At 30.9% G+C, this 21946-nt stretch overlaps 1 protein-coding gene across 1 annotated transcript; it reads left to right on the plus strand.

Moving 5' to 3' along the window:
- The first annotated feature begins 11040 nt into the window (after positions 1 to 11040).
- Positions 11041 to 20340, plus strand: LOC143639763 (RNA-binding motif protein, X chromosome-like). The gene is made up of 8 exons (XM_077107823.1): positions 11041 to 11149; positions 11765 to 11871; positions 13533 to 13707; positions 15695 to 15838; positions 18590 to 18704; positions 19381 to 19506; positions 19583 to 19671; positions 20039 to 20340. Exons 1-8 carry the CDS (start codon positions 11041 to 11043, stop codon positions 20338 to 20340), a joined length of 1167 nt encoding a protein of 388 aa, XP_076963938.1.
- The last annotated feature ends 1606 nt before the right edge of the window (positions 20341 to 21946 follow it).

The following is a 21946-nucleotide window of genomic DNA, read 5'->3' on the forward strand; positions in this document are numbered from 1 at the left end:
CAGAGGGAAAGTTTCTAATCTTCTCCTCTGTGACTGTATGGAAAATCCTTGAAAGGGCAAAAGAGCGGAGCTTTTTTTAATGCTAAACTTGTCTTGTAGTAAGGATAAAACAGGATCCATTGGCTTCTGGGATGTCTTAATAAATAATCTCATCCAGGTTAGGTATGGGGCTGTTTTTATGACAAGTATAGGATCATAACATGTAATTGAAGATTCCCTGACTAGGCCTACAAGTTCCCAGTGAATTCCAAAGAGACAGAGAACAGGACTGCCTTGTTGTAACTGAATGAAAAAGCAAAGATAAACAACATATATGAGATATATTACACATGTATTTATAAGATATTTAACTTACATTAAAATACATAATATATTCATATTTTTGCATGTTATAAATAGCATTTGTTCATAATTTAGAAACTTTGTTTTATAAACCTATGAAAATAAAAATTCATACATCCTAACTGACACATATAAATTGCATGTGATATGCTGAATATTAAATATTAGAAAATACATACATTTAGAGCTCTAGAAAACGATTTAAACCCAAATCATTGGTACTCTGATCAAAAGTAGAAATGCTAACGGGAATTTAAATAATGTTTTTAAACATTTAAAAATGAGTTACATACTCAATGTAATTCAGTCATAAAAAAATGAAATTAGAGAAATTGGCCTTTGCAGCAAATAGATGAACCATTATTTAACATTAGTCATCATGTTAAGCCAAATAAGTCAAACTGAGGTGGTCATGGATCATACGCTTTCTCTCATATGTGGAAGCTGGAGAGGAAAAAAGAAAGGTGAGGTTGGATCACCTAATATCTAAAGGAAGATTAGTAGAAAAATAGACCAAAGTGTGGAAAGTGGAGAGGGAGGGAAAATACTAGGGAATGATATTGCCAAATAATATGGTATTATTGTTTGTATATATGAACATGTAACAACAATTCCCATCAATGTATGTAACTATAAAGCACCAAAAAACTATGGGGAAAAATCTTTATCTGAATATAAAATCCATTTAGCTGAATTTTTGCTTAAATAATCAAAAAATATGTTTGTTATGAAAGAAATACTATTAAAATAGTCTTTCCCTATACTACTTCTCAGTATTTATCCTAAAGAATTAAAGACATCATATTATAGTGATACATGCATACCCATATTTATAACACCACAATTCACAATAGCAAACTATGAAACCAGTTTGGGGTGTCCAACAAAGGAGGAATGAGCAAGGAAAATGTGGTATATACACAAGAGAGTGTTTTTTTTCAGCCATAATGAAGGATGGAAGCAAATAAATGAAAGTAACTAGAGAATCTTGAGCAAAATATGTGAAACTAACAAAAATCAAAGATTATGTGTTTTCTCTAAAATGTGGATCCTAGAAATAGTGAAAATGTTTAAGCTAGAAAAAAAAATAGTAAAAAGAAAGATGTGAGAAGGCTTTATCAAAAAATAAGAGAGACCAGTAAAGTAGAGGGAAGGAAAAAGGTTAAGGATATGGCAAAGAAAAGAGAAATACTGGAGAATGATAATAGTCAAATCAAATAATTATTTTGTATGAATGTATAAATATAATAATAAACCATTATATATAACAAGAATGTGTCAACAAAACTATGGGAAAAGAAAGCTACCTATTAATAAACACGTCTTTCCACATTAATACTCTGTTGTGCAATTTTTGTATTATCAGAATAAATAAGTGTCCCTCATATCTGCAGACTTTTTTCCATTAATATTTAGTTCATATTTGTGCAACTGAATTATAATTAGATAATAAAGACCCATTTTCAATACTCCAACCATATTTCCTTCCCTTTTTGTTCTTAATGACTTTTATTGTAAATTCTCTATTCCTCAATATTTTTCAATGAAACACTAGTGCTTTAACTATTTGTGTTCTCATAAACACATATCTCTATGCATCTTTATACAATTTTACATGTATTTCTATAACACCAAAATACAGCTTTGCTCTATTGTAAGTACCAAGCATTCTCCTTGTGGCTTACTCCAGATACATAAGTTGTTACTTTCAGCCATGTTGATATGTTGATGGTGACAGAATGAGAGGTCCAGGAGCTTGACTGACAACTTCCTGATACTTGTCCCAAAATTATTATGCTCTGAAGGAGTAGAGATGAGAAGATTGTGAGATGTGAGATATGGATTAATATATATATATATATATATATATATATATATATATATATATATACACATACACACACACACAGTGTAAATATATATGCTATATATATTTATTATATATGTAAATAATTACATAGAATTCCCAACATAAGTTGACTTATCCTTCCATCTTTTCTCAAATCATCTTGATACATCAAGAGTTCTAATATGCTCTTGAATTTACCCAATTCCCTCTTAAACTGAATAATAGAATATATTGTCTGTGTTTACTCTTAAAAAGTAGAATAACATGAATTCAACTGATTGCAAATATTTTGTGAAATTTTTATTTTATTTGTTTTTAATTATTAGTCTATGAACACGATGATGCAGCAGAATATGATTATTGTGGCTTACTCTCATATTGGTATACTCTGCAGTGTCTGTGCAGGCAGTTATAACAGTTCCTCCAGAAGATGGTATAAGTGTGAGAAAGTGGAATTTCTTTCCTCATAATAGGGTACTTTATGGGATCAACTCCTATATCCCCTTTGACTGATTCTGTTCCATCTTTTTGATTAAAACCGGGATGCATGCAGATTTTATGGCCAAGTAAAATACTTTCTCGATTAATTACTCCTGAAATGTCAATGTGAAAAGGCTTCCTATTGAAATAAAAAAAGCAAGAATACAATAATATTAAAAATAAAAAAATTAAACTTCCATCATAAAGGTTTCCCATTAAAAACTCTACTTACTATTGTAATATAATGGATTCCTACTTTATATTACTGTACATTGAAGTTACAATTAATATATTGACTATTGTTTGATTTTTAAACTTTCAAACATCATTTTTAATACATATTTAATTTTGTTCAAGTAAATCATGTCATCATTGGTCTATTTGACTTCAAAATATTGCTTAAATTCTCAGAAGCTTTTGATATTTAAATATTATTTAACATAAAATTTATATTTTATTTCTATCTTTTCATTTTTCACTTTTGTTTTTATAAGATTTCTTAACTGTTTTAAAAGGTAACTAGTGTAGATTAAGTTAATATGAAATAATTTTTGAATATTTTGAAATCTTAATTTGAACATAATTTTAAAGTTATTTAAGAAAAGTGATGTTACTGGGGGAAATATCATTCTTACTACAACATTTCTAAAAAAATAAATATTGTCTTAATGAAACAAAGATGTAATTTGACCATAAAGCATATCTAAAGAATAAACCTAATGCTATCCTTTTCTCATGACTCTATCTAGTTATACTCACAATTTGTTTAGACAGCTTACTATGGAGAGAATCCACCACTGACTCAGAATGATGCCCTGGCAGTTTTCAGCCATGGACACTAGCCATGGGATGTTGCTGGATGATGATAATGGGACAACTTCTGGGGTCAATGAGCTTAACCACTGCTTTTGAGGATTAGGTACTATAAAAGGTTAAATGGGAGAAAGAAGATATTTACAATATCTTGTTGAATAATTAATGATATTTGTCATCTTAATTTTTTGTTTGATGACTAGGGAAAGAAGAAACAATAGAGGAAAATGTGCCATAAATATGGAACAAAAAAATGTAGGATTAGGTAAAAGAAAAACTCAAAGAGAAAAAGTAGAAAATGGGATACATAAAAAGGCAAAGGAGAAAAAAAATTTAATGGTGACAAGGAAAAAAAACTACAGAGATATAAGAAAAAAAAAAAGATGTCAAGTATGTATACTTACCACCATAGCAGAGGAAAAAAAAAAAACAAAACTGATAGAAGTAAAATGGAGCTCTCATATTGACTCAAATGGGTGCAAATGAAAGATAATGTTGTAGGAGATTAGCTCCCAAGGTTGAGTTTGAAATTTCAGGCTATAGAATGCCTGACATCATAAGAGCTATTTGTGAGATAAGTGCCTTCCTTTTATTATGATTAATCAACTAGAGTATTATATATGAGTAATTAAGCCAAGTTGAAGGTAATTTGTTTTCATTAAAAACAATTTTTATTCCTTATCTCAGTATTTTTATTTTATAGAGATGAAAACCATAATCCAGTCTCTTACCTTCTATAAAATTATTATCTGTTTGGCATGGCATGACATGTCATTATTTATCTGCCATATAATATAAAATATTTAAAAATAATTTATATCCTGTTATGAGCTGACAAATAAATAAGTTAATGCAATATTGACAATAATTTTAAATTACCTATAGTCCATTATATACACTACAACATATTTTATTCACATAGTTATTTAACCACTCATATTTGTTATTATCACTGTACGTAAAATACTTACATTGAAATTTAAAAGAAAAGTATCTCAAAATTTGAGTTCAATTTATATCAACAAATACTATTGGTAAAATAACCAATAAAAAGAAATATGCTAAGATCAAGTCTGTTTTAAATCAACAACCCAAGGATAATTCTAAAAAGTGTAGAACCACATTTGATCTAATTAAGTACATTATTTATTCGGTAAATATTTTGAGTAGAATGGCAGATAATACATATGAATATATGAATAAATATATAGCTTATAAAGTTGATGTATACTTTCAATAGGTGGAAAATATATTTATTCTCATGGAATTTCAAGACAGAGAAGGAAATGTAAAATCACTTACATGTCAATAAATTATATTTAATACTTATGAGTCATGATAACTTCATTATTTCAACAGAGATCCAAATTCATTCCATCATTCTGCTAATTGGAAATCAACTTCAACTTTTGAATTCTCTTTACTTTTCTGCATCTCCTTTTTTTATAAAGCATCAGAAAGCAAAAAATGTAGGGAAAATTCCTAGTGAGTAAACCTAATTCATTTAAATTTTGCCACAAAACTCTCAATATGTGGGGATAGGTAAGATGGCTAAAAAGAGGTGTCCAGTAATTGCCTCATTCTCCAAAAAGAAGTAGCAGCATAACAATTAAATAGATGAACTTCAGAGTGAGACTCATTGGAATCCAGCCAGGTAGCTAAAGAAACTTGCATGAAATAAAACCTATAGCTAAGGTGAAAATAACATTGGTAAACTTGACTGCAGTTTCCAAACAGGGGAATTCCACAACATGGGGGAAAGGATAAAGGGAAGATTCACAAATAGCATAATTATTGTAGACAGCAACAATTCCAAATAATGGGAGAGACTGGCTTGAAGCAAAGTTAGATAAACTTATAGAAATAAGCCCTTATATAAAATAAAAATAGAAAAAAGTTCAAATAAACAATTTGACAATGCATTCTAAGAAACTTGAAAAGCGAGAACAAGCCAAATTCAGAACATGTAGAAGAAAAAAACAAAGGTAAGAAAAATATATTCAAAAAGAATAAATGTAAAATATGAGAAATCAAAGATATGAAGCCATTGTGTGTGTTTTTATGTAATATTTTTTACTTGTTGATAGATCTTTATCTTTTTATTTATTTATGCGTGATGCTGAAATTCGAACCCAGTGCCTCACACATACCAGGATAGTGTGCTACCACTGAGCCACAGCTCCAGCCCTCCATTGTGTGTTTTTAAAATATAATTTCAACAAAACTATTTCTAAATGAACCATGAGACAGCTTAAAAGAAAGGAAATCACTCATAAATAAAGAACATATTAAAATTGATAACACTGAAATTAAAGGGCCATTAGGTATTATTATCAACAACAATAGACAAACAAATTGCATACATCTAAAAGAGATGAATGAATTTCTGGTTATGTGCACTCTCCTAAAATTAATATTCGATTAAGCCAAAACCTTAAATACTAATAACAAGGAATGAACAAAATGTGTGATACACTCCAACAAAGGAAATGGATGAATGGCTGCAAGTTTTTCCAAATATTGAAAACTAATTAATGTCAATTGTTTGTAAGTATTCCAAAGAGTTGAAGTAGAGGAAACATATGCACAATCATTGAATTAGAAGATGATTTTCCTAATATCAAAGATGGAGACACAGAGAAATTTTAAAAACAAAGTATATGGTAAGGAAAAAGAAAATAAATCCATGATAAGCATAGATAGAAAAGCTCTAAAAAATCAACAAGGTATAAGGAAGTTGAATTCAAGAGCACATTAAAAAAGAAAATGTGCTACAGAAAATTTCACCACTAGGTATATTCGAAAGGTAATAAAATAAAGGAAAAAAATAAGTAAATATCAGAAACCAGTAGAATAGAGAAAAGGAATGAATTAAAACAAATTATATCAATGCTTTATTTGTTTAAAACATGAATCCTTATATATGTGTGTGTGTGTGTGTGTGTGTGTATGTGTGTGTGTGTGTGTGTGTGTGTATATATAGAGGGGGGGGGAGACAGAGTGTGTGTAAATGTAAAATATGAGAAATATAAATATAAATCTCCATCCAATGACATACATTCAGTATTTTATAATATACATATAACATACATGTATTCTTGTGTGTATATATACGTGTGTGTATGTATGTGTGTGTGTGTGTGTGTGTGTGTGTGTATATATCCAATAAAAATAATCAATAAAAAGTAAATATACCAATATTAAATTGGTTTTAAATCCCCAATTCAAGAATAACTTCAAAGTATAAAACCATACAATGATCTCAAAAATGTTCTACAAAATACATTGAATAATATTCAAGAAAATTTCCTCATAAAATAATGGATAGCTTAATCCTAGAGCCACTAAATTTTGTCTTTATTCCCCAGAAATAATTATGTTTTCCTGAAGTAAGGTGAATCTGATCCTCTTATGGTACATTTTTGTTCACCTGAGCCAGTTAATCACCTTGCCTATATTTAGTATTATTAAAAATTTCCAGGAAAATAGACCCTCCTTAGGGATCACACTCTCGTCAGGAGACATTATACTCATTTCATGACTCCACAGATACTCCTATAGGGACTGAAAATTAACCCAGGTATCCCCATTTACACCACTTGAAAAAATACTCATCTCAGGACTCTAGAGTTAATTCAAGAATGAAAATTCAGTTCTTGGGACTTCAGATCTATCAAAAGAAACCTAAAATCTACTTTGCATGAACCACACAAATAATATATTTTTCTTTATATGCTTCAATGGAACCAGATTGAAATCAGAAATTAACAGGTTAACTCAGTGGCTGGGATTTAGCTCTCAACATTTCAGGTTTAGTTCATAACCAAAGTCCCAGGTAAGGTCATTTACTTAGAACACTTTACCAATCTTAAATACCAGACCTATGATAATAAAATAGAAGATGTTCAGGAATCACTCCAGTTGCAGCTCATGAAAACTGCAAATCAGATATTTTACTGGATACTGGACATGCCTTACAAAGAAATGCAGATGCCCCCCAGAGGACCCAGACTTATATCGGAAATTAATATACTAAATGATCCAAATCCAAGCCCAAGGTGTACCATCTGTAAATAAGGGTCACAGGTTTTCTCAGAGTATACTCATAAAAACACTGGATTAATATTCAGTTGAGGATTAAAAATACTTCAAAAGGCTCATATTGAGAATAGCAGACCTCAGATTCAACTTTGACTTTAAGTAAGGTATACTCAGTGAAAGAGAATCAAGCTAGACTCGGGAACCAGAAACAAATGAACTGTTCCCAGATGCAACTCAGAGCAACAGAGAACAAGCTCATAGAAAATATCCAATTTATTTTTTAAATTTTATTTTTTGGTACTATGCAAATTCATCCCATTGAACCCAGGGATGCTTAAGCACTGAGCCACATGTTTGTATGTTTTTTAAACAGAGTTTCACTAGGTTGCACAGGATTTCTCTAAGTGGCTGAGGCTGGCTTTGATCTCATGATTCTCCTGCCTCAAGCCTCTGAAATTGCTGGAATTACAAGCATGGCACCACTGAAACCTGCTGTACATATACCTTTGATTTGCACATATACCTTTGATTTGCGAAACACACACACACACACACACACACACACTTCATATTCTTAGTGTTAAAGGATTAGGCAAAACTCCAACAGGCAGTTGTTTTCTGGCTTTGGGGGATGGAGATGATGGGGACTGTCCTACCACGCCCACCTTCCTGCCTGCCTATGCCTCTTTGCCTAGAAAATTATTTCTCAAAATCAGAATGCCCCTACTTGATCATGCTTAAATCTTTTGTAGCTGTGTAGACTCTCTGCCAAGCTTCTTTTCAGAGCGCGACTGCTTGGCTTTCCAAGTTTCTATTTCTCAGCTCCAGTTTTTCCTTAAGGGGTTATACAGACAAGTATTAATACAGCATAAACGAATGAACACTTAATTGTTAAATATCATGGTTAGCATTGTGATTATTGTTTTATATGATAACAAATAATTTTATTTAGAATCATACTTCTTAACTGAAAGATACAGACAATTCATGAATATATAAAATCTTTAAGCAAAGTACTGACAATTCTTGAAATAATTTTTGGCTATTTCTTTATTTATTGATTTTTTTAATTGAATTTTATTCTGCAAACTAATCGGGAGGAAATAATGATTTTTAAAAAAGGAAAAATAAAAAATGCAGTGCAAAAATTTTTAGGGGCATAAATATTTATTTCACTTAAGAGTTCTGTTTATTAAGGATATTATTTTTAACTCAGAAATTACAGGAAAAAATACATTAGGTCATGGTAATATATATTTATCACTTTGATTTTTGCCTCAAATGTCTACATTCATTTACTATGTAGGAAAATTAAACGCTGAGTCCTCACAATTATTTAGGAAGATATAGTCGATTTCAGTTTCTAAATTTCTTAATTTTGCTTTTTAAAATCCTCATTTTTTATTTAGTTTATATTCATTTTAAAAGTTTACTGCTTATCACGTTTTTCACATTTAAGAAAAAACAAACAAAAAATCACACTTCTACATGGGTGAGAATATTGCCAATATTGGAAAGGGGGATAAATTATGGATGATGGCTTTTAATAAAAATTGAATTTTCTGAAGCTCAGTTATGTCAAAGCAGTTGGAAAAATAAATTTTTAAAAGCAAATAGAAAACACAATTTGGCAATTTCGTTTTCTTCACATTTCAAACCCTTTGCTAATGTTTTCACGACACACCTTCACTTTTGCGTCCTCCAAGTTCCCTACTTTCTTTGCGGCTCATCACAGACATACATCCGGGTGTCTTCTGGCTCCTTATATTGGTTGCCCCATTGACCTCAGCCGTTAGTTTAGCTGGTAATCTCCGAGAGGCTGGAACACAGATTCTAAGGGAATCTGGAAAAAAAAAAAGGTAAGGAATGTAAAGTTTTAACCAGAAAGACCATTTAATATCTAAGAAGGGAGAAACCGTAGTGAATTTGTGCTTAAACAAAGGTAAATGTAATCAGGTCTTCGATTTTTCTCTCAGGATTTTATAAGTCTTAAAATGCTGTCAAGGTAAATTGTACTATCGTGGTTTAAGCAGATGTGGATTGATTGATGTAACTGTATGAAAACATGAATTTTGAATTATGGTAAAAAATTCTCTTTTAAGATGAGTTTCATTAGAAAGTAAATCCCGTAAAGTTTCCGGATTGTATGCATGAATGGGGGATGGGTCTATTGTGTACAGCCGTTGAGTTGGAAGGTGGGAAAACTGGTTAGAAAACGAATGCATTTAAGTTGGAAACTAGTCTTCTTTAAAATATATCATTCTTATAAAATTAGTGGTTTATAGTTGTTGGTTTTTGCTTTGTCATGGTATGGCGTATAGTCACGCATTGTTGGACGTAACGGAGGTCGCCATTTTGATTCTCGTGCACTGGCCCCTCCCCCACCAAAAGTGCCTTTGCGGCCGCTGTGGTAGCTGCTGCTGTTGGTGCGGCTTGTCGCTTGCCGCTTGCCACTTGCCTCCTGTGGCGGCACGCTTGCCGCTTGCTGCCGCCAGCGACGCTTGCTGAAAGAGACGCTTGCCGCCTGCCGCTTGTCACTGCCACACCGCCAGCAATGCTTGCTTCTTGCCGCCTGCTGCTTGCTACTGATCCATTACCGCCCTGACTGCTCGGTTGTGTAAGAATAGAAAATATCTAAAAATATACAGCAAGATTTTTTAACCACAGGTATTGAAAAGTAGAATGTGGTGATTTCAAAATGTCGAAATTGTTTGAACTAAATTAAAATTTTGGCATTCCATCTAAATTAGGATTACGTACTTTAAAATATGTATTTTAAATACATAAAATTAAAAAAAATCGATGACAGGCGGTTTTTGTTTAAATATGACTCAGAAAAGATTATTTCTTATAAATTATAATTTTGTATGTTTTATAAGATTTTCACAAGGGGAATATTTGGTAAATTTATGGTTTGTGGGAGTAATCATAAAATGAGAAAAAGCCGGAAAACTAAAATGTTCTTAAAGAATTTGGGGTACATTTTTGAAGATAAGAATTAGATGCTTTCCAAATAAAGTTTTGTTGTGTTAACTTATTTTTAGTTTAAGAACCTTTAAAAGAGAAATAAGTGTAATTGATAATTTATTGTGCATTTAGGATCACTAAGAGTATCTGAAATAATCTTCCTAAAAAGATTTGTAAAGTGTGTAAGAAAATAAGTGATGGTTAAGATAATTATACTGATTTAATCAGTCTATTTTGTGAATGTACTGTATATATTTTATGCATATATTTTATGCATATATTGTGTTATATAAAAGTGAAATTGTGTATGTAGCTCAGAAGAATGAAATTTAGCCTTCCTCAGCACATTTTTACATAGGTAGTTTTTTTTTAGTTTTTTTTTTTTAATTTATTAACATCAGTATTTAAGGTATTTTCCAAGTGGCTTCTGATGCTGTTAGGATTTTTTAAAGTTAAAAAACCAAGGACCAAGTTTAAGCCAGTATAGTATACTTTACGTGTATCAAACACTGTGATAAATTCTGATTCTTTTGGCTGCTTATAGCAAAATGATGGAAGCTGATCGGCCTGGGAAACTTTTCATAGGAGGCCTTAATACAGAGACCAATGAAAAGACTCTTGAAGTAGTATTTGGGAAATTTGGACATATACTGGAAGGTAATTCTTGGAAGCTTGTACACTTTTAAAAATAAATCTATTGTTTATATTGAATAGCATATGAAAAAGAATACACTTATTGTTCTTGAAACTTACATGAGTACTATAGTTTTTTAAAAATTATGTAGTCATTTACACATAGTTTTCCATAAAATGTTTCTTGCAGGCAAGTCCTACTACTGAAACTGAGAACAGAACAATACCAGTGATGTGGGTAGAATGTGAAATGTGATGGCATTTCCTTTTGCTACATATATTTTACCCTCTCATTGTCTTATGTTGTAGATAATTTATTTGTAGCACATTAATTTGATCATTATTAAACTATTTTTAGTAATGTTTAAATACTGCAGCTTTGGGATATCATATTTCTAAAACTTAGTATTCCATGATATAAAGTTATTTCCTTTTGTTACTTAAGGTACTTGTAATAATGAAGTGTAAGATTCTGGGAGTTTATTTAATATTATTTAATATTTCAATGCTGAAAATATGTGTGTATCTTAATTTAAAAAGAAGCTTTGTGTGAAATTGTTATGTTAATTACTATGATAATGATGGAAATATTAAAAGTTGAATATTATGCGAATTAATAAAAGTTAAAATATATTACAGTTCTTTTGATGAAGGACAGGGAAACCAACAAGTCCAGAGGCTTTGCTTTTATTACTTTTCAAAGCCCAGCTGATGCTAAGGATGCTGCCAAAGATATGAATGGAAAGGTATGAATCTTTTTGGATTGTTTTCATATTTCTAAAAATTTTAATATTATGATGGCATGAGTGCCATAATCTTTATCCACTTCTTCCTTTTATCACATAAATCCTCAAAATTGTAGTTGGAAAGAAACTGAAATAAACAGAGAATTAAATAACAAGCATTGATTCTGTTACGTAACGTTAGTATTGTAATAAGTAAATGGACTCTAAGTGAATGCCCACAAATATAATAAAAATAGGCCAGTATTTATTTAAAACAATAAAAAACTAGGCAATTCATGAATATGTTCTTGTATGATGAAACTCAAGAAAAACATTTGGGGTAAAAGCCTACAGAGTCTTACATGTAGGGAAAATTGCTTCCCATTAATCTGGGGCAAACATTATTGAGGGAGTTACGTTTAAACAGGTTTCAGATTTAAGTAGATGTTTAATTAACTGCAGATGGAGAAGGTGGATAAACTGATGAGGATATATAAGAGTAGGTAATAGTGTATTTCTGTCCCTAATTTTTTATTCCCTTTTTAAAAATATTTTGTTTAGTAACCAGAATGATTTTTTTCAGTGACTATACTTTGTTTTATAGTAGTGGACAAGTGTTTATTTTTATACAACAGTCATGTTTTTTTGGATCTTAAACCAGGTTGTTTGTCTCATATAATCTTTAACTTTTCAGTGGTTGTATGAAATACTGAATCCCTTAACATTGAAGTCAGGTTTGCTTCATTCAGGGCCATTTTTTTTTACTTCTTTTTCCTTCCATTATCACAGTCTTTCATTGTTCTGTTACCCTTTGAAGTGTCTGCCGGTATGCCATCCTGTATTTTAATTTTTTTTTCAGTTGTCAAAAATCACTTTTCATCAGATATAAAAAGTCTAGAAACATAATTTATTTAGATTTGCATGTTTCCTACATATATTTTAACCTCTCATTATCTTATGTTTTTAGATAATTTATTTGTAGCATATTAATTTGGTCATTATTAAACTACCTTTAGTAATGTTTAAATACTTCAGTTGTGCAATATCAAATTGCAGTTCCCTTAATTTTTGCAATGCAAAGCTACATTCATGGGATATTGAAGACCTTATTTGATTGTCACATTTTGAAGTTTTATTTAAAAAATTGTTTTTGAGTTTTTATTAGGTATAGAAGTATTTGACATGCAGATTAATTAATGGCAGTACCTTCTTTCATCTAATTTCCAAGCATGAAATAAGTGATTTGAGCTTAAATTAAATGTGTAGTATTAAATATATAGTCTTTCAAATGCTATTTTATTCACTGAAAAAAATGCAAGCAGTGGATATATAGGGAATGCTTTATGCTGTTACAGAGTAGATGTTGTATATTTCCCTTCAAAATGTTTGAGGCTAATTTTTTATATTAGTCAATGTTTTAAAATAGAGGTATTTCAAAGTATTGTAACAATTAGTATATGCACTTCCTGTGATTTAATTTAAGTGATTTATTTGCTGATTAGTTGTTTCATAATTTTGCATTGTAAATCACATGGCTATTTTGTACGAAAATGTTTGCTTGGGGAAAACATTGCATTAGAACTAAAGAGTAGTCTCAGTAAGTAAATTTATCAAATATATTTAAGTTAAATTTTCTCAGTCCCTTATATTGACATGACATTTAATATACTTGATCATTTTAGTCTTTAGATGGAAAAACAATTAAAGTAGAGCGAGCCAACAAACCATCTTTTGAGGGTGGTTATAGGCGAAGACTACCATCTCTTTCAAGAAACAGAGGGCCTCCAAGAAGTCTGAGATGTGGCAGAGGAGGAAGTGGAGGAACAAGAGGGCGTCCTTCACGTGCAGGACACTTGGGTAATATTTATACTTTAGGCATGATCCAGGCCCAGTGGCACTTGCCTTTAATCCCAACAGCATGGGAGGCTGGTGCAAGAAGATCACAAGTTCAAAGTCAGTCTCAGCAATTTATTGAGACTCTAAGCAACTTATATAGACCCCGTATCAAAATAAAATTAATAAAGAAGGGCTGATGATGTGGCTGAGAGTTTAAGTGCCTCTGGGTTCAATACCTAATACCAAATAAATAAAATATAAGAATGAGTGCATTCTTAAGATTGAAAAGTAAGTTTGAGTAGATAGAATAATCTCAATTTTACTTCAGTCATGAGCAAAAAAGAACTTCATTCACTAAAGAAAACAGTTTCTAAGTATTATAGAATTTTGTACTTTAGTCATGAGCAAAAATGAACTTCATATATTAAAGAAAACAGTTTCTAAGAGTTATAGTATTTTGAGAATGATTGCTATATCTAAACATTTTAAAAATGAAATAAATTACAAGCTAAATTCAATGTCTAATTATTGATACTCATTTTCTGTATCCCACAATTTGTCTGTATAATTTCATTTTTTAATCATATTTCTTGAACACAGTTGTGTCTTTCTTTTTTGAGAACAGAATGAATCATTAAAAATGAAATTAATGAGCCAGGAAAGGTGATGTAAACTTATTACCTTAGCATCTTGGGGAGCTTTGATAAAATTCAAATTTGAGCCTAACCTTGGAAAATTATGGATACCTTTTCTCAAAGTAAAATAAATGATGAATGTATAATACAATGATAGAACACTTGCCTAGCAAGTACCAGGCTCTGCTGAATCCCTAATATTGCAAGTTAAAAAAAAAAGTTGTATGGATGTTCTATTTTCATAAATGCCATTTTGTTTTCTTTTGCAGTTCTGGAGATGGAACCTAGTTCACATGCGTGGCAAGTGCTCCACAATTGAGCTACATCCCCAGCCTTTTTTATTTTCTGAGACATGTTCATACAATACCCAGGCTGGTGTGGAATTTGTAATCCTCATGTCCTAGCCTCATGTGGGCAAGGATTACATTTGTGTGACACCATACATAGTGGTATTTTTTTTTAACTTTGTAGGAGAGAAAAGGGTAGAACTTTTCATTTTAAAAATCCAATTGTCACAAAATAGGGAAACTTTTTAAAATTTATTAGCCAATGTTAAAAAATGTCAAATGTTTAGCTGCCAATTTTGATTATGAAGTAACTTACTGGAAATATTTTCTGAAGTAGTATTACAGAGTTTGTTTTATATTACGTTATTTTTTTCGTCAGCTAAATTTACCTTGAAAATCAAAAGTTTACCAACTTTTTTTCTTGTCATATGTATGAGACTATCACACTGTTTTAATTACCGGGCATTTGAAATACATGTTTTAATTCATTTTTCCACTTGAATAAAATTATTTCACTATTTAATGCAACATTTCATGAAATTATTAGCTTTTAGTTAAAGCTGAAACTTGCCTGAATTAAGTTATGGTTTTATTATAAATAAATTCTAAATATTGTATATTAAGTTATCTTTCAGGCAGTACATTTTCTAATGAATCACATTTAATTCTTAGTAGGATACATCTGCTTATGTTAGGATGATATTTTGATTAGACCTGTAATATTTTGAAAGATTTCTTGAGAACAAACTTAGGTGAAAATTTGTTAATCCTCTTTCTCCTAATAACATTTTGAAATTGTTTCTGGATTTTAAAATATAAGAAAGTGATGGAATTCTGTTTCTCCTCCACATTCTTTATAGTAGTACAAAATGTCTCTTGAGATTTTTTTCTAGTTTTCTCTAAATTGACCTCACCCTGAATTTTTAAATGTGCTTACATGGTAAAAGGAAATAAGATGTTTTGTTTGTGTAGATATGTGATTTTTAAAGACCATGATAGTGTACAACAAACATAAACATAAATTGAAACTGTATCATGTAAAAATTATCAATGTTTACCTAACTACAATTTTGTTTTTAAACACAGATGATGATGGATATACTGTGAATCTCAATATGAGTTCTTCTAGAGGGCCATTTCCTGTTAAAAGAGGTCCCACTTCAAGAAGTGGAGGTCCTCCTTCTAAAAGATCTGCTCCAACAAGAAGCAGTAGTAGTGTGGGAGGACGAGGTAAATAATGACAGTAAAATTAGTTTCTTATTAATGGAATTAATTTACATTAATTATGAAATTATGAATGAGAACAAGGTATTTTAAACTGGATACTTAAAAATTAAATTCATGAAACCAGAGAAAGAATATGACATTTTCTAATTGACAGCTCATTTACTCTACATCTCAAAATTTGTAGATTTGTTTTCATTTTTTGCATGGGGGTACCAGATTAAACTCGGGCACATTCACCACCCTATTTTGCATTCAAATAGATGGGGTCTCACTGAGTTGCTTAACACCCTATTTTTGTTGATTCTGGGTTTAAACTCAGGATCCTCCTGCCTCAGCTTCTGGAACTGCTGAGAGTAAAGGAATATTCCACCACACCTGACTCAAAATTTTTAGATTTTTGTGAGCAAATATTTCAGCATCTGATTATAGATTGAGAGAATATAATTAACATCAAATTGAGGAAAGCATTCCTTTAATCTTATGTGACACAGAATTTCTCTTTAATATTTCATTAGGGTCTCCTGAATGCCTTTGTTTTTTTTAGATTTAGTTTTGGGTAGGAATTTGTAGATCAGAATATTGTCATGATACTTAGGTGAATTTTTCAGGCATTTTTAATGAGTCGTTTGTTTCCATTGGGGGGGGGGCGGCTGGTGGGTGTGGGGTGGTGGTGGTTCTATAATTGCAAGCCATAATTGGAAGTTTGTCATTAATTGTTTTCATTCATGACAGTGCTTAAGTTTAAAAATGTAGATGATGTATATAAAATTATATATGATACCATAGTGAATTTCATAAAACAGGATACTATTTTTAAAAAAAATTAAATAACAAAGATTAGTATAGTAGAGGAAAAGTAAATGAGAAAATGAGGAGAAAGGAGAGGTGATAGAAAATACTAGGGTCTGAATTAGAGGAAGTTGCATTTCATGCTTTTATAATCATGCCACAATGAATTGTAATTTTTTTGTAACTAATAAAAGCCAACAAATTTTGTACATGAATTATTCCATAGAATCCCTGATAATGATGTGTTCTGTCCTACAGTAGAAAAATTGGGTGACTAATTTTATTTTTTTTTTAATTTTTTTAGTTGCCAGTGGATTTTTTGCTTTATTTATTTCTTTATTTATATGTGTACTAAGGATCAAACCCATATGCCAGGCAAGCACTTTACCACTGAGCCACAACCCCAGAACCTGTGTGATTAATTTTAAAGTCCACAGTAATGCTTTTGAGAAAAGTTTTATTTGATAAAAATATTAAAACATAAGTGAAAATATTGAAAAAATGTTTCTACTTTTTCAGTAAGTTTTTCATTGGGAAACATAAAATAAAGATTAAATAATATATAAGTTTAATAAATAAGAAACACATTACTTTGCATTTAGCAGAGAAGAAATCACTGGGTGATATATTTTTAAAATAAAATCTTGAAAAAGATGTCAGCCATTTTAAGTTGACTGTAAATCATAAAGTGCACTTTGTTGTGAAGTACATGGAGGAATTACATTAATTACATTAATCAGATTTATACTTGATTCCTTGTGGATTTTTTTTTTGGAAAATAATGTGAGATAACAAAGTTAAATCAATTGGAAAAGCAAGTAATTTTGAGGAACTATAAATTCTTAGGTTGAATATAAAAGGCAATTAAGATGATCCAGAAACTGTATTTGGTTTGGTTTGCTGTTTATGGTTGTTTTGGTTGGTTGGTTGTTTTGATATGAGGGATTGAACACAGGGGAGTTTAATAATCGAACAACATTGCCAGCATTTTTAATATTTTATTTGGAGGCAGGGTCTCAGTTGTTAAGGGCCTCATTAAGTTATGAAGCTAATCTTGAGCTCACAATTCTTCCTGATACTCAGGAGCCACTGAAATTAAAGGCATATACCATGGTGAACATTAAAAAACAGTTCTTAATGTTACTCTTGTTTGTATAGTCATATCAAAATGGATAGTAAAGCTATGTGTATCTAAAAAGAACAAATAAAAATGTTTTAGTGGATAATATAGTTTATTTTTAATGTAGTTATTAAGCATACATTAGTATACATTTAACAATGTTTGCTTTGGAATATATTCTCCTTGTAAGCCAGTGAACATCAGTATTTGCAAATGCTTTTGTATATCAGTAAGAACCAAATAAAAGAGATTTTAGAGAGTGTTAGTTACCATATATAAAATCAAAATAAACTGAGGTCTTAAAAATAATTGGTGGAAAGAATCGTGATAAATGGAGTAAGTGGGAACCAGGTTATGATAAAGCAATTTAATTTTTTATAATCTGGCTTAATATTGTGTTTTGAAGAAATGCTCAGTGATTTTTAACTAGAATAGCAATGTAAATATTAGAAAACATTTAAATCTTTTCAGTTAAAACTTTTAAATATTTAATGACATTTATGCATTTTTATATTTAGCACAGAGGAATCAATATGCTAGAAATGAAGTTTATGAGGCTTTTGAAAAAGTAATTCAGAGATGAGTGACATAATGATAGAGGAGAAAAGTTGATATAGAGGTATACTTGATGATTGAATAATACTTCTAAAATATACTTAACCCAGAATTTTAAGCTACTACTTATGGTAATTTAAAGACTATGCAGTATGCCAGTTTGTAGAAATATATCTGAAGGTTGGTTATTTTAAGTATTAACATATTAAAGAGCAGGGCTGTTCTTTTTTTAAATTTTTGTCTGTATGAACCATGGGTAACTTGGAATAGTCACATAATTTATCTTAAAGGTCCTGTGTCTCGAGGGAGAGAGAATTATGGAGATGGGCCACGCAGAGAGCAAGTCTCTTCCCGGAGAGATGAATATGTGTCACCAAGAGATGATGGTTACTCTTCTAAAGATAGGTAAAGGAGATTAATAAAAATAGTTTCTTGTTGATAGAAGTATTTAAAATTAAATGTTTTAAAGTGAAATATTCAGTGAAGTGTGATATAATATGCTTTATGCAATAAATATTTCTAATTCTGAACATTTATGAGGACTTCATATTCATGGAATTTAAAAACAGTGTGTGTGTGTGTGTGTGTGTGTGTGTGTGTGTGTGTATTTGCATGCTCTTTTCCTAGTCAGTTATATGTATATCACCCGAACTTTGCTTGGGATATTTCCACCACAGAATTCATAGGAATATTTATATAAAATTATTTGAGTATTTGCTTTTTAATTTTTTGAGCATGTGTGGATGGAATAGCTGGGTCATATGGTGAAGTTTCACTATTTGAACAGTTAAGAAATTTTACATAAGAGTACATACGCGTTCCATCAGAAATGGACCAACTTTCAGTTTTCCTGTGTCCATATTTAAAATTTAAAGCTATTGTCTATTTTTTAAAAATTTAATACTATTAACAGGTATTAGAAATGTGTCCCAGTATTAAGATTCTGTTTGCATTTTTCTGATATCTATATTATTTTGGCATGTGTATTCAAATAGTTTACTTTTTCAATTGAAAATTTTTTGTTATGTTTGAATTAGAGTTTTGTGAATACTCAGTTACTGTTTAAATTTATTGCCTTAAGTTATTCAAGCAGAGTTTATCCAAGTTCCCGAGACACCAAGGATTATGTTCAGCCACATAGAGAATATGCATACCGTGATTATGGCCATTATAGTTCTCGAGATGATCATTCTTCTAAAAGCTATAGGTATTGTAATTTTTTAACTGGCTATTATTTGAAGTTTTTAATTCTAATATTAAATAAGTTTTTTTTTTTAATTTAGTGATCGTGAAAGCTATGGTGGAGGTCGTGATAGAGATTATTCTGATCATACAACTGGAAGCTCTTACAGAGAGGCATATGAAAGTTATGGTAAGAGTTTGTCTTTGACTTGTAAATTGCACAGTTATATTTGTCAGATTCATGTCTTAGTGGAATTTTAGTTAAGATGTGAAACAATATATAGCATGGCAATTTTGATTAGTTTGAAGATCTGTATTATTTTTATGGCTTTAGTTTATGTGAAAGATTTTAAAGAAATTTGGCATTCTCATCTTTCTCACTAAAGGAAAATTAGAGCATTTTTAAATGATGAGAATGCTTAATTCTGTTAACTATAGAAATGATGTAAATAGTTGTTACTCCAGCCATGTTCATTTCCCATTTAGTACACAATTAAAGTCATAGTTTTGATAACCAAAAATATTTTAATATTGTCATTTGATCATTGACCCTACAGGGAGCTCCCGTAGTGCACCACCTACACGAGGACCTCCACTGGCTTATGGTGGAAACAGTCGCTATGAGGATTACAACAGCTCACGAGATGGATATGGTGGAAGTCGGGAAACTTATTCAAGTAGCCGAAGTGATGTCTATTCAAGTGGTCGTGATCGTGGTGGTAGACAAGAACGAGGGTTTACATCTTCTCTGGAAAGGGTGTACAATACTCCCAGAGAATCATATAGTAGTTCCAGATGTGGGGGTTCTAGAAGTCGTGAGGGAAGCCGATCTGAAAGAGGGGCCCGAAGCAGATATTAAAAATAACACTCAGTTGCTTACCAAATTTTCCATAAAAAAATACTACTTTTGCTGTGTTAATTGAATACTACACTAAGGGAGTATGTTCACTTTTGTAGGGGAGAGAATGTATTAACTATCTCTCCATGAAATGTTTAAGAGGAAAACTGTTCAGAATAATCCCATAAATGTTATTGTTAACTGAAAAATAAACATTATCAGTTTAGATTTTTTTAAAAAAAAATGTTAAATTGTTCAAAATAAAAATTTGCATGAAATCTATTTTGTTGTTTGATTACAATGTGATAAAAGGTTAAGAGGAAGTTTGGGAGGATAGTGTTTATTTCAGTTATCCCGTGTGTACTTGAATTAAATCTTTACAAAATAAGTATGTTAACTTCCCCATATCAATGTTTACTTGTTATCCATTGTATCAGGTTAATAAAGTCAAGTTTTATCTTTTACATAAAAGATTTGAGATATATTCAGGGAGGATGCAGAGTGATTACAAAAATAAAAATGAAAATTAGACATTGTTAGGACTTAAATCAAGACTGAAATAATGCACTTGTATATGTGTACAAATAGAAGTGCACAGGTAGCATTCCTGTGTATGACAAACAGCAGTGCAAGCATTCTACCTGCAACCCCATTGATTTCTCTGCATGTAGTAGGACAGTATAAAAAATTGTTTAAAAAATCCTTACGCTGAGGACTGAGGAAGGTATCCAAAGTGCACTATATTCTGATAAAGATGTTCTGCATGCTCTGTTGCTAGAGAGAAATTACAGTCATATAATTTTTACGACTTTTAATTTTTTTTTGTGGGGAGGGTGGTAACCAGGAATTGAACTTGAGCACACTCAACACTGAGCCACATCTCTTGCCCTGTTTTGTTATTTTCTTTAGCAACAGAGTCTGAGTTGCTTAGCACCTCACATTTGGTGAAAGTGGCTTTGAACTCATGATCTTCCTGCCTTTGCCTCCTGAGCTACTGAGATTAAAGGTATATAACCACCATGCCCAGCTTCATTCTGTATTTTTAAATTCATACTTTTATGATAAATTCACATCTAATCCTGCATCCTAAATTTATGTATTTGTTGGGTCATTCTTACCTAACTATAGAGGCCAGTGTATCAAGGGTTGGCTCTCAATTGTATTGGAAAATATACATTTACAAAATCCAAAGAAGAGAACATAGATACAGTGGTGTTGGGGAAAATGTTAGCCATCAAGGACTAGTGGCTTCTTGAACCTTTAAGTACCCCAAATTGTTGTTAGTGACTATACCTGACATTTCCAATTGTATGAGCCTGCCCTATATTTAAATCCTAAAAGTACAGGCTGTTTTTTAATTTTTATCAGGTTTTGTTTATTAAAACCTCAGATTTAACCTGTTAGCATTGCCTACTACCTTGGAGATCTACCTATAATAGAAAGCTATAAGATCTCTGTTCCCCATTTTATGTATGGGTACACACCTATGTATATTATCTATATTTGTGCTTGGTCTATATATTATACATGGGATCAAAATTGACATTAGATAAATGAGCACTTAAAATGTAAATAAAAATGGATCCAAATCTCTCTTAGTTTATGGGACCATTTCTCCTCGAACCAG

Source organism: Callospermophilus lateralis, chromosome Y, assembly GCF_048772815.1.
Source record: "Callospermophilus lateralis isolate mCalLat2 chromosome Y, mCalLat2.hap1, whole genome shotgun sequence".
In the NCBI taxonomy this organism is placed as follows: domain Eukaryota; kingdom Metazoa; phylum Chordata; class Mammalia; order Rodentia; family Sciuridae; genus Callospermophilus; species Callospermophilus lateralis.

Coding starts and splice junctions, on each gene's coding strand:
- LOC143639763 (XM_077107823.1), top strand. CDS start 11,041: ATGATGGAAGCTGATCGGCCTGGGAAACTTTTCATAGGAGGCCTTAAT. Junction 15,839..18,589: donor TAGTAGTGTGGGAGGACGAG/GTAAATAATGAC, acceptor TTTATCTTAAAG/GTCCTGTGTCTCGAGGGAGA. Junction 19,507..19,582: donor CATTCTTCTAAAAGCTATAG/GTATTGTAATTT, acceptor TTTTTAATTTAG/TGATCGTGAAAGCTATGGTG.